Source organism: Chenopodium quinoa, unplaced genomic scaffold, assembly GCF_001683475.1.
Source record: "Chenopodium quinoa cultivar QQ74 unplaced genomic scaffold, ASM168347v1, whole genome shotgun sequence".
Lineage (NCBI taxonomy): Eukaryota > Viridiplantae > Streptophyta > Magnoliopsida > Caryophyllales > Amaranthaceae > Chenopodium > Chenopodium quinoa.
This window is the reverse complement of record NW_018743032.1, coordinates 2,180,963-2,195,578: the sequence shown is the minus strand read 5'-3', so window position 1 is coordinate 2,195,578 and position 14,616 is coordinate 2,180,963. Positions and strand designations below refer to the sequence as shown.

Here is a 14,616-nt window from a genome sequence, read left to right as displayed (position 1 = left end):
CTTTTAATCAATATATGATATGAACATGTTATAAATAAATAAGAAAAAAGAACATTTACGAACATAAAACTAATTATAGATGAACATTAATGTTTCATAATTGAACATTAATAAAAACTAATATTAGATATACACAATACGAACATATATAAAAAAATAATCATCATAATTTCATCCATAAACATATACTCTCAAATGAAAATTGAACTTTCACTTTAAAATTAGATATAAACGCTGGTGTTTGTAACTAACAAAATCAATGAGAATAATTCTAAAATGAGAATTGCAAACCAAATTCATAGGTTAAAATTGTAAAGCCAAATATTATTAAAGTAATAAACTATTTTACTTTATCATCAAGTAGCTACTTTAATAATAAAATTTTCAATCTCAAAGATGAAAGAATTGTTTTGGAAAAAATTTCATTAATTTACTGTTAAAAGTTAATGAAAAGTTAGTAAAAGTAAATAAAATTAGTCAAAGAGTAATTGAAATAATTGAAATTGCTTTAAAAGTGAATAAACCGGTAAAAAAGTTTGAAAGGTTGCGTAATTACGAAAATGTCATTAATGAGGCGGGTGAATTGTTGACCGTTTGATGAAATGCGATGGACGATCCAGATCAGTTCCTAATTCTCATTATTCACCTTGGTTCTCACATGATTTGAAATTACCAAATAATTTAATGCTCAAAATTACAATGAAGTTAATAAACTTTTGAATTTACACATTTCAACACTTACTTTTTTTCAGTATATAATTAATCTCAAAATTATAATGAATTAATTTTTTTTAATTTAAACGTATTTCACTTGCCATCCACAAATTAATTTGGAGCTTGCAAAACGACTTTCACGCTTGAATTCAAGTATAATTTAATTCTTTTATCTTAAACTCTATAAATTTACGGTGATTTACGCATAAATTCTTCAATTTGGGTAGAAAGTATAAGTTAAAAGAGAGAGAGAGAGGATTAAAGAGAGAGAAAGTGAAAAATGAAGAAAGAGAAAATAAACATTTGAGAAGAGAGAAAATGACAAATGGAAAAGAAATCTGGAAATAAAATGAATTTTCATGCAAATAAATTATGGTTTAGGTAATATTTAGTATAATTTTTTTTTTTTAAATAATGGCATGACATGAGTGTACACAAATTAGTAGCTAGTCTTCGTTCTAGCTATTAATAATTACATGATATATAGAAACAATGTTGTTTATGCTAATATATTTTGCAGGAATTTCTAAACAGAAATTATTATTACCTCTTGCTACATCATTACCATGCATGGCTACAATAAATCTTTGATTAACAAGACACTTTACGGGTTACTTAGGAAAGTTTGACGATAAAAGTGATGACAATGAAAGGTGGTGTTGTACCTATAAGCATCTTCTTCTCAAGAGTAGATTATAAGCTAAAGAAAAAGAAAATTACGAAAAAAAATAAACAAAAATAATACATAAAATATTGTACTTTCTTTTTTTTTTTTTTTTTAAAAGTCCTAAAAGACACTATGTTCCATTAATTAAAGTCATATGACATCTAAAATTGACAATTGATTATAATGAAAACAGATTGAAAAATTTATCAGAAACAACCTTTTAAAGCGACCACTTTATGAAAACAAACTTATAAAAAAAAATTGTTACTTCAGACCTGTTTATATATATATATATATATATATATACATATACATATACATATGTACACATATATATATTATTTTTGTCAAAAAGACAGCCAAAATCTACTTTTCGGCATTGACCCATTATTTTTTGGTGTTGACTACTAGTGTGGGTGGCACGTGACCTCTTCTTTTGCTTAATGCACCCCATTTCTCTCCAAATCACTCTAATTAAAACCCCTGCTATCACTCCTCATTTTTGTTCAATTGAACAAAGTTTTGAGGCTTAATTACTCCTTAAAGCTAACCGAGTCTGCGATTTGAAGTCTTCAACCAATCAATTCATCAAATTCGAACAAGGTATTCTGCTTCCCCTTCTTTAATTTATTGAATTTGTTTATGAAAATTGGGTGTTGTTGAAAATTAGGGGTTCCAATCGATTTAATGGACGAATGGTTTGTCAATTATGCAACAGCCATGGTTCTGAAGGATATCGAACCACACACACTAGTGATTTGGAGGGAAAAGGGGTGCATTAAGCAAAAGAAGACGTATCGTGCGACACACACTAGTAGTCAACATCGGAAAATAGAGTCAACGCCAGAAAATAGGTTTAGGTCGTCATTGACAAAAAAAAAAAAAAAAATTAAAATCAGGTTGAAGTAACAAAAAAATAAATTTATAAGGCTTTTTTTCACAAAGGGGTCATTTTAAAAGGTTGATTCTGACAATTTTACCAAACAAATTTAACAAAATTAAACATGATTTAATCGGGGAAGGGCTAAGAATCCAAATACATATATATATATAACAATCCGGGACATTCTCGACTCGTTGTCTCATACAACTTTTTGAGTGGATCCGTCGTCGCTTCATAATTTTGTGCGAAAGAAAATTCTTATGATGATTTTGTAACCCACATCCGAACAACAATCAATCGTAGCTCCACTCAACTTGATACTATATCAAACGCAAATAAAACCTTGTCTTTCGAAAGAAGTTCGAAAAACCTTATCTTTCGAAAGAAGTTCGAAAAACCTTATCTTTCGAAAAAGATCGAAAAAACCTTGTGTTTCGAAGGAGATAAAACCTTTTATTTTAAGGGAGACAATATTATAACATAGAAAAAAAAAACCTTATAAGAAACAATGATTGGGGCTTTTCATCGGTAAAAAATCCAATTAAAGCCCTTCAAAATTAACAATGGAGGCTAAAGTAATTTAGGAGAGAGAAGAGAAGCAGAGGAGGCTAGGGTTTTCTTACGGTAACATTATGGGCCAGTAGAAAATATTGTACTTCGTTCAACTAGAAAACAAAGTACAATGTTGCGTTGTTGTTTAGTGAGTGGTTCTTATTGCATTGCCCTTGACGATTGTTCTTGGTGTTAGGTTCGGGATCTCGTTGCCTTTTCCTGTTGTCTCACGTATGTTTGTGTGCTTGATTTCTTTTAGTTGTTCTTGATTTGCCTTAGTTTAGTCATGTTGTTCTTGTATAAGTTGCATGTTTAGTTGATTTGGTTTTTTTAAATAATTCTCTATCTATGCTTGGTGATGAGTTAGAGTTCCATAGATAGTTCTAGTTTTGGAAGTTAACAAATTGTTGCCGTTGTCTTTGGAGCCTTGTTGGTCGGTTTTAAGGGTTGTAAGGTTTCCCTTGTTTGTTGGCGTGATGGTCCTACTGGTAGCCTTGTCGGGGTGTGAATATGTTCCCCCGTAGTTAACACAGTTCTCCAGGGGGTGGAGTTATTTATGCAAGGTGGGTGGTTTTCCCTACAGTTGGAGTTTGCAGGAGAGAGTGGTTTTGAGTAAAGAGTTTTGTTTGTTGTTCTTGTTGCTTGGTTGTGGGATGATATGGGCATTCATACAATTGCTATAATTCCTTTGTTAGTTTTAGTGATGATAAAGTTAGTCATCGCTTTAATCAAAATCTTGAAGGAGGCTTCCTATCTTTAGCGTTTAGGATAAGCAAAGTCCTCCATTTTCTTGCATTCTCTATTGGTAGAGTTGCAAGGAGAGAGCTTGCATTTGGATGCATGATTTCTCATGGTAGAGTCGTTAAAGAATATGACTCTATTGGTATTGGTTTTGTTCCCAGACTCCTAGGATGCAGGGTTTGTTTTTCAACCCCTAGGAGTGGAATGGTGTCAAAGGTCTGTTCTTTAGCAACTAGGTACATTCAATTTTTGGTTTTTCCGTCTCCCAACAACTTCCATCATGAATCTCCTTCGAGGTCGTCAGTTCCAGTTTTGGTTCTCTTCAATGATTATGTCTTGCATTCTCTTGGTCCATCTCGACTATTTCAGTTAATTTGGCATCTCTTGGTCCGCAGTATGGATGTGGTACGATCCTCTTGGTTGTTGAGGCTCCGCAGCTATTGGTATGCTGCAAGACTTTTTCATTATTTTGTTCTCTTTGTTCTTCCTCTAATGGTATGGAGCAAGCCCTATATGAGGGTTTGTTTAGGCGTGTTGCGTAGCTCTCTTAGGTTGTAATTCTGCTTTTATTTATGAAGTTCTCTTTTGTCAAAAAAAAAAAAAAAAAAAAAAAAAAAAAAAAAAAAAAAAAAAAAACTTCTCCAAGAAGCTACAACAAAAGGTGGTGAATGCCATCAGCTATCCTCAAAGCCATTGAAGAATTTTAATGGAGTTGTAGCAGTACAGAGTTTGAAATAGAGAGAAAACAAAGAAGAGTGAAAACGGAGAGAAAAATTTTAATTTCATGAAATGAATTTTATAAATGAGTTAGTTTCATGTTAGTGTGTTACTTGTTTATGTTAAATTGTTATTTTGTTAAATTTAAGGTTCTGCTTTTACACTCTTTCATTTTGTTTATTGAGTTTTTACCCCGTTTTATTGGGCGTGGAGTACCATGAGGTGAATCTTATAAGCCCTCAAAAAAAAAAAAAAAAAAAAAAAAAAAAAAACTAATTTTATAAAGAATTTGTTCTTTAACAAGGCAAAACCTTCCTCGTAATCACAGAGTTCGACTAAACAAAAACCATGATTGACTAAAGTTTTTGGTGCAAGATGATTTTTGTCACACTACAACAAACTCCATTCTAACATTCATTCCAGCTACTTATTTATGTACAACCTGGTATCATGCCAAAAACATCTACTTCACTCACTTATGCAACTGTATATATATACATTTAATGAAATCTCGAGAAAAATCGAAAGCGAATCTATAGCAGCACCAGCATATGCTATTACTGACAGCCATGAGGAGAATATATCAAAGGAGAAGAATGAATCAAATCTCTTCAGTCTCAGCTTGCGGAATGGTTCAGTGCTTAGCTTGTTATATATAAAGAGCCAGTTCGGAAAAAGAATTAAGAGGCTTACTTGTCTTTAAGTCTGTTCTGAAATTGCACTTGTAAGGCTGTCAAGTAAATTTTCGACGATTAGATTTAGGCTGAAAGTTGAATGTTGTTACAGAAAGCCCTCAATTTCCATTGAAACGGAGAGAAATGAACAAATGCATATTGGGTCATCTTGAGTTTTCTTGAAAATTTTGTGTCCTAGATAAGGCTGCTGGATTTGCTTGCAGTACTGCAGAGGTTTCCATGTGAGGATCATTCCCATCGCGCTTTGATTGGAATGCCTTGAAAAGACCAGTACCTCGACCTATAGTTACTGGTTTCTCACTATTTTTCTTCCCAAGGGTTGTCCATATTGAGCTTTTTGCTAGTTCTCCTGGATCATCAATCCTCAAGGTTTTTGGGATCCAAATAGATCTCTCGGAACCGGTCCCTTCCATCTCTTTCTCCTCAGAATTGGTTGGACTTAGCATAGTCCCATCTCTTGAATGTTTTCCTAAAGGAGAGTTTGGGCCAGAGCTCGAGTTTGAATGACTTACATGAGATAATTGGGCCATCAAAGGAATATTCCATGTTCCTGGTACATTGTATCCCCAATACGGAGGTGCATGATAAAAAGGAATAGCAAAGCCGTTTGGGCAGAAAGGTGGAGCTGCTATAGGTGAGCTCCATTGAGTTGAGTTCCAAGGATAAGGCCAAGGTGCTCCGAGGTAGCATGGGATTTGAGGGAAGGGAAGGCTATAAGGAGCTGCTGACTCATTTAAAGCCGATTTGCTAGCATAATCATTTGAATTTGATCCATCAAAGTCGTTACCTCCATGTTCCAAGCCTCCGAAACGATTGGGTATTTTTAACTCCTCTGGCTTTTGAAATCCATTACGCGAACAATTATTTTCTGTCTTTTCTGCAAGGTTTAAGATTGATGCCATCGACTCACAAAGGGGTACATCTGAGCTGAAGCTGAGGACGGTGCCATTAGTTGGTAGTGCAGGGTGGAACGCATTAGGAATATCAGGCTGAGTATTATGGAGTGCTTCTGGAATGGTGACTTGACAATAATGAGAGACTGAGTTCTTGTTTCTGCGACGCCCAGCACCAACAGGCACATTCCTCATTGTACCACCAGCTGTCCAATATCTTTGACAGTTTTTACAGAAGTGACGAGGCTGGTTGACGTTGTAATTATTATAGTAACAGAACTTTGTGTCCATACTATTGCACCGGGGGCATGGGAGTATCTTATCAGGTTTCTTTGGAGTCGTATTTTGGGACGAACTCATCTCTGCCTTTTCTTCTTCAGGAGCAAATGATTCACCTGATGCCTTTTCTTTAGCACCTGATAAAGCCTCAAGATTATTAGTGCATCTTAATGACACAGCTTGACAAGTACTCTTATTTGAAACTTCAGGTGAGACTCTAACTTGTTCTGTTTGAAATGTCTTTCCGTCTTGGTCAATCTGATAATGTAATGAAAAAATAAAATTAAGAAAAAAAAAAAAAAAAAAAAAAAAAAAAACATTAGAACCAGCTATGTTTTAAATGTAGTGAAATGTTCAATGCTAATTCTCGATTAAACCCCTGCTCCTCCCTTCGAATCATCAAATAGCCAGAAAAGTTTTCACTATTAGAAAATCAACCATAATATCAAGTTGTATCCTTTATTGCAATAGATCAGCTTTGACTGACCAATAAATAAAGATTATCATGATGATCAAACACCAAATTCCAGTAATATCAATTCTTTATCAGTCAAAATGACCAGCATAAAGATACAAATATGAGGTTCAATGTTTCTCAGTCTGTTAGTACCTTCTGAGACTAACTCATGAACTCATTGATAAATATTCATCAAGAATTTGAATGAATTTATAAATGTGTCGAAAGATAACAGCATGCCTTTTCCAGGACTTCCCTAAACCATTTACTTTATCAGGGGTTTAATGTACATAACCTCGGTCGTCTATTTTATAGAGAGACTATAACTTGAATTATTTGTCTTTCCATGATATAATCAGGAAGAATGTAATAAAAATACAAAACCAGGTTCACTCACCAGTATATCAGAATGCTACATATTTTGAATTAGCAGAGATGACTCATGAAATCTTGGGACGTAAATACCAACATTTTGAACCCCAAAATCTGATGTACAATCGATGCAAGAGGAATCAAATCCACAGCGTATAAAAATATACCTACAAAGGCTACAATAACTAACTACTGACTCACATATATGATCAACGATCATCATTTCATTCCAGAATTTTAAAAAATCATTTCCATTCTTGCTTTATCCCGGTTTATGCACATAACCACTTAGCATTTTCTTTCAGGTATAAAAATTATTGTGTCCACCACACTATTGCATCTAGTCCTCCCGAATATGAAAGTTACAATTCTATATGTCATTAATTTCCCGTGCAAAAACACAGATCATCACATACTACCACAAATAACACCAATACATTGATAACATTTACGACCAAGAAAACAAAAACTCCCATCTATACTCCATAGTCCATATATAAACAACACTTAATATACCTCCCTCTTTATGTAGCCTATTTAAACGTTTGTTATTCATTATGTATTATTATCTAATATACCTGCAAGGTCATTTATAAAATATTTGCTAAATTCTCATGAAATATTTGCCTATGCTAGTCATTGATTAAAGTGTTCAAAAAGAAAACTAGTCAGAATTATGTTAAAAATTAACACCACCACTAATCCATCACTCACAGCTGAATCCTCTACCTATAAGGCCGAAAATAGATAAACTCTTAGGACTTGAAGCGCCAACTTAATACCAAGATTACTAAAGCTACTTCAGATCTCACAAACATAGGCATAGTCAGAAATTTTCATTCAATTAGCTTAATTTCACCTCCATTCCACTGACATATATATTTCTTCACGAAGCATCGCTATCGTAATGACACACTGAAATTTAGTGTAACCACTTTCTGATACAAATCCAATTTCATTAAGAAATCTCGTACATATACGGTAATTGGACAAATACTAATGTAAGCTATAAATATTGAAAACGATAAACATAACAGCAACATATGAAATGAAACTTTGCAAATCAATATAATTAATAAATGTAATTAGACTAATCCCATTAAAAATGCTTAAATCAATCATTCCTAAACTACCATCTTATTTATTCTACTCACTAATTATTCATGGGGAATTTGCCATCTATTGTTACTTACATACATAGCAAAATTAACATGTGCCATTTTGTTAGAATCGTCGTGACATCCATCTAATTTTCATATTTTATCTTGTACGTGATTAAAGATATAATTAGTCAAACACGCGTACAATTAAGTATTTAATATGACAAAAATTTCAAATCCACCCACCCTCAAACTGATCAAACAAAGAACCATAACTAAATTAAAAATTCAATATATCACTTTTCTATGTTATGCCCCAATATATCACTTTCAACATTGTAAGTCTATAACCCCAATATACATTTTGTTTTCATACGTAACATTGCCGTTATCCTATCGTCAAAAATTATGTTAGTGAGGCCCACTCTCTATTTATTAATATTTTTTTATCGATTTGCGCGTTTGAAAACCTTCTGTTAAAGATTTTGGGGCTATTTTAGTCTTAAAGGTCCAAATTGAGCTCAGATTTGACAAAAAAATAACTAAAGTACCTTGTTTTGCTTATTAACAAATGTCTCGATTTACGTGTTTAAATTTAATACGCAAAACAAGGCATTTATGTTACTTTTTTGTGAAATTTGGGTTCAATTTGGATCCATGACGTCCAAAATAGCCCCAAAACCTTTAACGAAATATTTACCAACACGCAAATCGATAAAAAAATATAAATAAAGGGAGAGTGGGTCCATTAACGGAATTTTTTAACGGTAAAGTTACCCTATGGAAACAAAATGTATATTGAGGTTATGCGGAAAGTGATATACGTTGAGCCACAACGTAGAAAAACGAAATTACGAAGGTTACAATATAGAAAATTTAATAAATCAAAAATTTTATAAGCTACATTATACATGATTGAAATTATATAAATAAGGAACAGAAGAATTTACCTTGTCAATTTCTCTGTCACTTGGAATACTATTTTCGTCCATATCCTTTGTATCAATTTCATCATCATCTCCTTCGTCGTCGTCGTTATCAACGTCATGAGGGTGAACTTCAGTTTTTCGTGACCACTTTTTTGGGGATTTCAAGGGAATCTCCTGCAATGGAATAGTCTTACCAAACAACTTGATTGCAGGGTCTTTTGTTTCCGCCATTGTTAAATTTGTTTTTGAAGCTTTTTGGTTGTAATTTATAAATTACGAAGTATTATTCTTTGACTTTCCGCAACTTAGGAAAGAAAGAGAAAGAAAGAAGAAAAGGGAGAAAAAGTGCAAGAATCTAAAATGCCTAATTTACGGAAGCGAGGAAATCTGAGACCCACCCTTTTTTGGTGTGTGTTTTAGCCGCTTTTGGTCTTTCCTATGATACAGAAAGTCAGAGACCTCTACGTGTTTGTTTTAGGGGATAAAAGGGGTGGGATAAAGATTAAAAATAGAGATAAGAAATGTAGTGTTTGTTTACAGGGATGGAGATTAGAAGGGGGTTAAGAATAGGAATAAAAACACTCACTTATCCTTTCATTTCTATAATTAAGGGGTGGTATAAAGAGAAGGGATTAGAAATGGGTATTAAAAGATCAAATTATCCTTAATGAAATTGAAAGGGTAAGGAGAAAGGGTAGAAATTAGTAAGATTATTGTTATAAATTTATTACTTATCCCTAATTTGTTTCCCATACTTACCAAACTTGAAATAAATATTATTTATACTTGTCTCACCTATCAATCTCCTATCTTTATCCTCCCTTCTTATCCCTCTTATTTCCATCCCTCCAACCAAACGTCTCGTAAAATGTAAATTTTCTTGGTTATTTTTTCTAGTGTGTTGTGTGTTTCGAGGGATAATGAAACTACGGTTTTTTCACCAATAACCTTTGAATTTTAACTTTAATCATTAAATACCCATGATATTTTTCAAATTTGCCGCATACCATTCAATTTCACGAAAATATCATAATATGCCCTTAATGACTAACGTCGTTAACATCGTTAGTCATTAAGGTTAGTTCTGTCACGTGGCAGTTTTTGATTGGTTCTTAGTTAATGTTATTTATTATTTAAATAATTAATTAAAAAAAATTTTAAAAATTATTTTAAAAAATTAAAAAATAAAAATAAACACTACCAACCCAACCACCGTCGCTCCTAGCCTAGCCTAACCCTCACCTCCGGTTGACCGGCGCCTAGCTGGCCCAATTCCCGGCAGGCCGACGCCCATCCCCCCTCCAACCAATCCCCCCCCCCCAACCAACCACAAAAATGGCCCTCCTTCCTCGAAACAACACCCTCTTTTTTTCCACCGGCCCCTAAAACCTTAACCCCACCTGAAACCACCTCTAAAACCAAACTCGTTTAGGTTTTTAAACAACCCAAAAAACGAGTTTGGTTTTCTGGGTTGTTTCAAATGGGGTTTTGGGGACCGCCGAACAAGGGAGAGAGGGCCGGTGAATAAGCGAGGGGGTCGTTTTGGCGAACAATGGTTTTAATTTTTGGAGGGGCGGCTGCTAGTTTTGCGAGGTACGGCTGGTAATTTATTGTGTCCACTGAACGGATTTGTGCGTTGAATTGGTGGAGCGTGGGGTTTGTGGGTTAAAGTGGTTGCTTAGTGTGCAGCGGTGTGAAGGTTGTTTTGGTTGAGCACCGGCCTGCCGGGTGTGGGGGTTAGGTTAGGCTGGATGCGACGGTGGCTGACTAGTGGAGAATTTTTCTTTTTAAAAAAAGAGGTTTTAATAATTTTTTTAAGTTAATTAAACAAATAATGTAAACAATAACCAATTACAAGCTTCCACGTGGAAAGATTAACGTTAATGACTAACAGAGTTAATGAAAATGGCATGTTGTGACATTTTTATGAATAATTGAATGGTATATGGCGAATTTGAAAATCTCGTGGGTATTAAGTAAATAAAGTTAAAATTCAGGGGTATTTAGTGAAAAAGCCGATGAAACTATAAAAGTGGAGGGGATCATCTTGTTAAAAAAAATTAAAAAATAGAGGGGATCAAAATGACCCCATCCTGGCTCACTTTGATGGGCTTTATAAACAAAATTCAACCCAAATCCAAGCTTAGGCTTCCTCTGAATTTTTTAAAAAATTTTTGTAGGTCTAAGACAAGTTTTTAGTTAACTTTTGGCTCAGCTTGAAAAACCTACTGAGCTTGGTTTAATTTTACGACGTATAAGATAAGTAAAAACTTGCATTGTCCAAATCTTAGTCCGGCGTGGCTTGCACCTGCATTGTCACACACTCAATTCAATCCGCCCAAATAATCCCATCTACTCAATCCAATCAACCCAATTAACAACAAATCACCAACTAAAAAAAAAAAATGCATTATAACAACAACAATTATAGGAGTATTAAATTGCAAAGAACACACACAAATTATACCTGAAAACTTGTTTCAATGTGAAGAGTAAAAACAATGAGACTGTTTGACGAATCTATCCTATACTTCTCTTATTGATAATTAAGGATAAAATAAACTCATTTAAGTTTACAAAGGTTCACAAACTGATAAGCCGTGTTTTGTGCATAATTGTTAGCTTCTTTTTAGTTGTTTTTATTAGTCTTGCTTAGTATTTTAGTCCATTTTGGTTTGATTTGGTTTAGTTTCGATGATTCGGTGCTTTTATGGGTAGTTTTGTTGTTTTTGATGTATTTCAGGATTAACGAAGCAATTATGGAGATTTTTATGAAGTTATGAGACTAAACCGAGGCCCATGGACTTTCACGAAGCTCGTTGGTCGAAGAACGAGTCATTTAGGCCTTTTTGGAGTCAAGCACGACCATGTTTAAGAGAGGCACGCCCATGTATTATTGAAGAAAGAAAGAAGAAGTAATCTGGAAGCTAGGCACGTCCGTGCCCAGTTTAGGCACGTCCGTGCCTGGGCCTCAGAAACTGAAGAAAACTCTCTGGAAGTGAGGCACGTCCGTGCCTCATATAGGCACATCCGTGCACCTGCTGACTTCGAATTTGCATATGAGGCACGTCCGTGCCTTATCTAGGCACGTCCGTGCCTGGAGTCTAGAAGACAAGAAAAACCTTACTCGAAATTAGGCACGTCCGTGCCTCTTGTAGGCACGTCCGTGCCTCTTTAGAAGATTACGCGCTAAACTTTCTTGCGTTTTCTTATCTTTTTGGGAGTATAAATACCCCAAACTTTATTATATTTCACAATCTAGTATTTTTCTTTTTAGACCTAGTTCTCTCTAAAAACTCTTACGTTGCTCTTGTAATTCAAGATTCAAGATTCTACTTTTGCAGTCTCTATTTATTTCAAGATTTGGTATTTTCTTTTCATCACTTATTTCTTAATTATGTTTTCTTTGATTATTTTTGTTATTGTTTATTTTAATATGTGTGAGTAGTTTTATTCCAAGATCTAGGGTAGCCCAATTGTGATTGATGCATGAATTGATTCTTTAAATTCTCTAATGACAATTGCGATTATTTATGCTAATTTGATTGTGATTATGCCAATACTAGATTAGAGATAATTAGTATTGTTATTATTCCATATTTTCAATCACAACGAGAGTTGGGTTTTAACGGAATTGAGTAAATTAATTTAGGGTTTGAAATTCATCACGAGAGTAGTTGAAATGATAATTGGGAAGTGAAGTAAAGTGTTTAATGTCTCTAATTTGCATGATTCCATGAGAATAGGCTTGATTGTATGTTAGGAAAGCCATTGATACTCGAGAGAGGTCCTTGGTATTGATTAGGATTTACTTTTCCCCATGTTAATTGGAATTGTATGTTAGGGCCGGGTAGATAAATAATTTCATCGATCGTAATTGTGGTGGTACTTGATCTTGGATGTTTTAGCCTATTGATTTATTATATTCTTTTGATTTATTCTAGTTTTCCATACATTAGCTCTTAGTTTATTCCACCATTGATTGATTCTTGCTTGGTGATTACTTGAGTCTAGATTATTTAGGTGAACCTTAGTCTCTTGGGATTCGACCCTTACTTGCCCGACTACATAGTTAGGAGGAATAGTTAGGTTATTTTTGTTAGGTACGCGACACGCCTATCACAAACCTACCAACAAGTACATACATTAAGAGATGATCAAAGTAGAAGAGCGAAAGTGAAGAGATTACTAAAACGTAAGTTTCCGTGTAGCAACGATTCTAGGTGAACTTGAGCGTCAAACAACGATCTAACTGTCATCCAAATAAATTGCCTATGTGTCCTCAACAAGCTACTAGAAGAGCGAAAGTGAAGAGATTACTAAAACACAAGTTTCCGTGTAGCAACGATTCTAGGTGAACTTTGTTGGGGTTAATACTAAAAATACAAGTGACACAAAGAAGAAATCGGAATTAAACAATAATAACCTTCGAGGCGTGAACGGAATCACTTTCCCAAAAGTAATATTTCGACCCTTAAACTACAACCTAGGTATCACGAAATCACTTAGGAGATACAATGAAGAACAATCACAATTATGTGTAGTATATTTGTGATCTAAAGTAAAACAAACTTTAAGGAATTATGATGATGATAATTGTGACTTGCAATAGTATTCAAGAAGAAAAATAATAAAAATGACTTATCTCTTGAAAAACTCTCATCATATGTTATTAAACATATATATAAAGCATAATACCAAAGCCAAACAATGCAATGAAACTTACTGCCACATGCAACTGTCACTTATTAGTATTGTTTGGCCACAACCGTCACTTAGTATTGTTTGGCCATACAAGCCAAATGACACAATGCATTGTACATCCAAACCATACGGTTAAAACCGAAGACAACAATCAATTATGATTATTTGCTTTAATTACTTATTTAATTAATAATACAACACCTTAACCTAAGTAAATTAATTGAATAACATGAAATTAGTCTACCATTCTCTAAATAATTCAACAAACTTGAGCTTCAAACAACGATCTAACTGTCGTCCAAATAAATGCCCTAAGTGTCCTCAACAAGCTACTAAAGCTTCAGCATGATCTCAGTCATCCAATAGTGAAATTTTTGGCAACGAACAATTTTCTGAACTCTATCCCTAAAAAACCAAAACTGGAGAAGCTTCTCAAACCCTTGTTCTACTACATACCACTCTCACTTATATATTGTTGTCTTCTCCTCAACAAGAATCACTTTCATCAAGGCTTACTAAGCAAGCCACAGAATAAGCCCTAATTGGAAATAAACCAAACAAGTAATCAACTTGCTAAGAAATATAAGGTGTTCATAGTTATGGACCAAAATAACATAGTTTATTAACACTTGGACTAGACCCACAACGGAAAAAGAGGTCCACATACTCTGTTGTTCTGGTGGGGGATCAAAGCAGATCCATCCTAGTTTTGTTGAGTTGGAGGTTCATAATTTGCAAGGAGCATGAGGCTGGACTTGTCTTAGCCATGTTTGGATTCTACGTGATGTTGATCAATTTTTTGTGCATATATCATATAATAAAGGAATACTGTGTATATTGCATATAGTGCGTATTTTTATTAACTAATGACTAAAGTAAAGAGTTAAAAGAAACAAACGTAGTAGCTTTTTTG

General features: G+C 34.0%; 1 protein-coding gene across 1 annotated transcript; it reads right to left on the bottom strand.

Annotated features, from left to right (window-relative positions):
- Positions 1 to 4,212: 4,212 nt before the first annotated feature.
- Positions 4,213 to 9,230, bottom strand: LOC110730436 (cyclic dof factor 2-like). Its single transcript, XM_021910239.1, has 3 exons — positions 9,021 to 9,230; positions 6,996 to 7,010; positions 4,213 to 6,477 (listed from the first exon to the last, which is right to left on the bottom strand). Exons 1-3 carry the CDS (start codon positions 9,228 to 9,230, stop codon positions 5,113 to 5,115), a joined length of 1,590 nt encoding a protein of 529 aa, XP_021765931.1. The 3' UTR covers positions 4,213 to 5,112.
- Between the last annotated feature and the right edge of the window lie 5,386 nt (positions 9,231 to 14,616).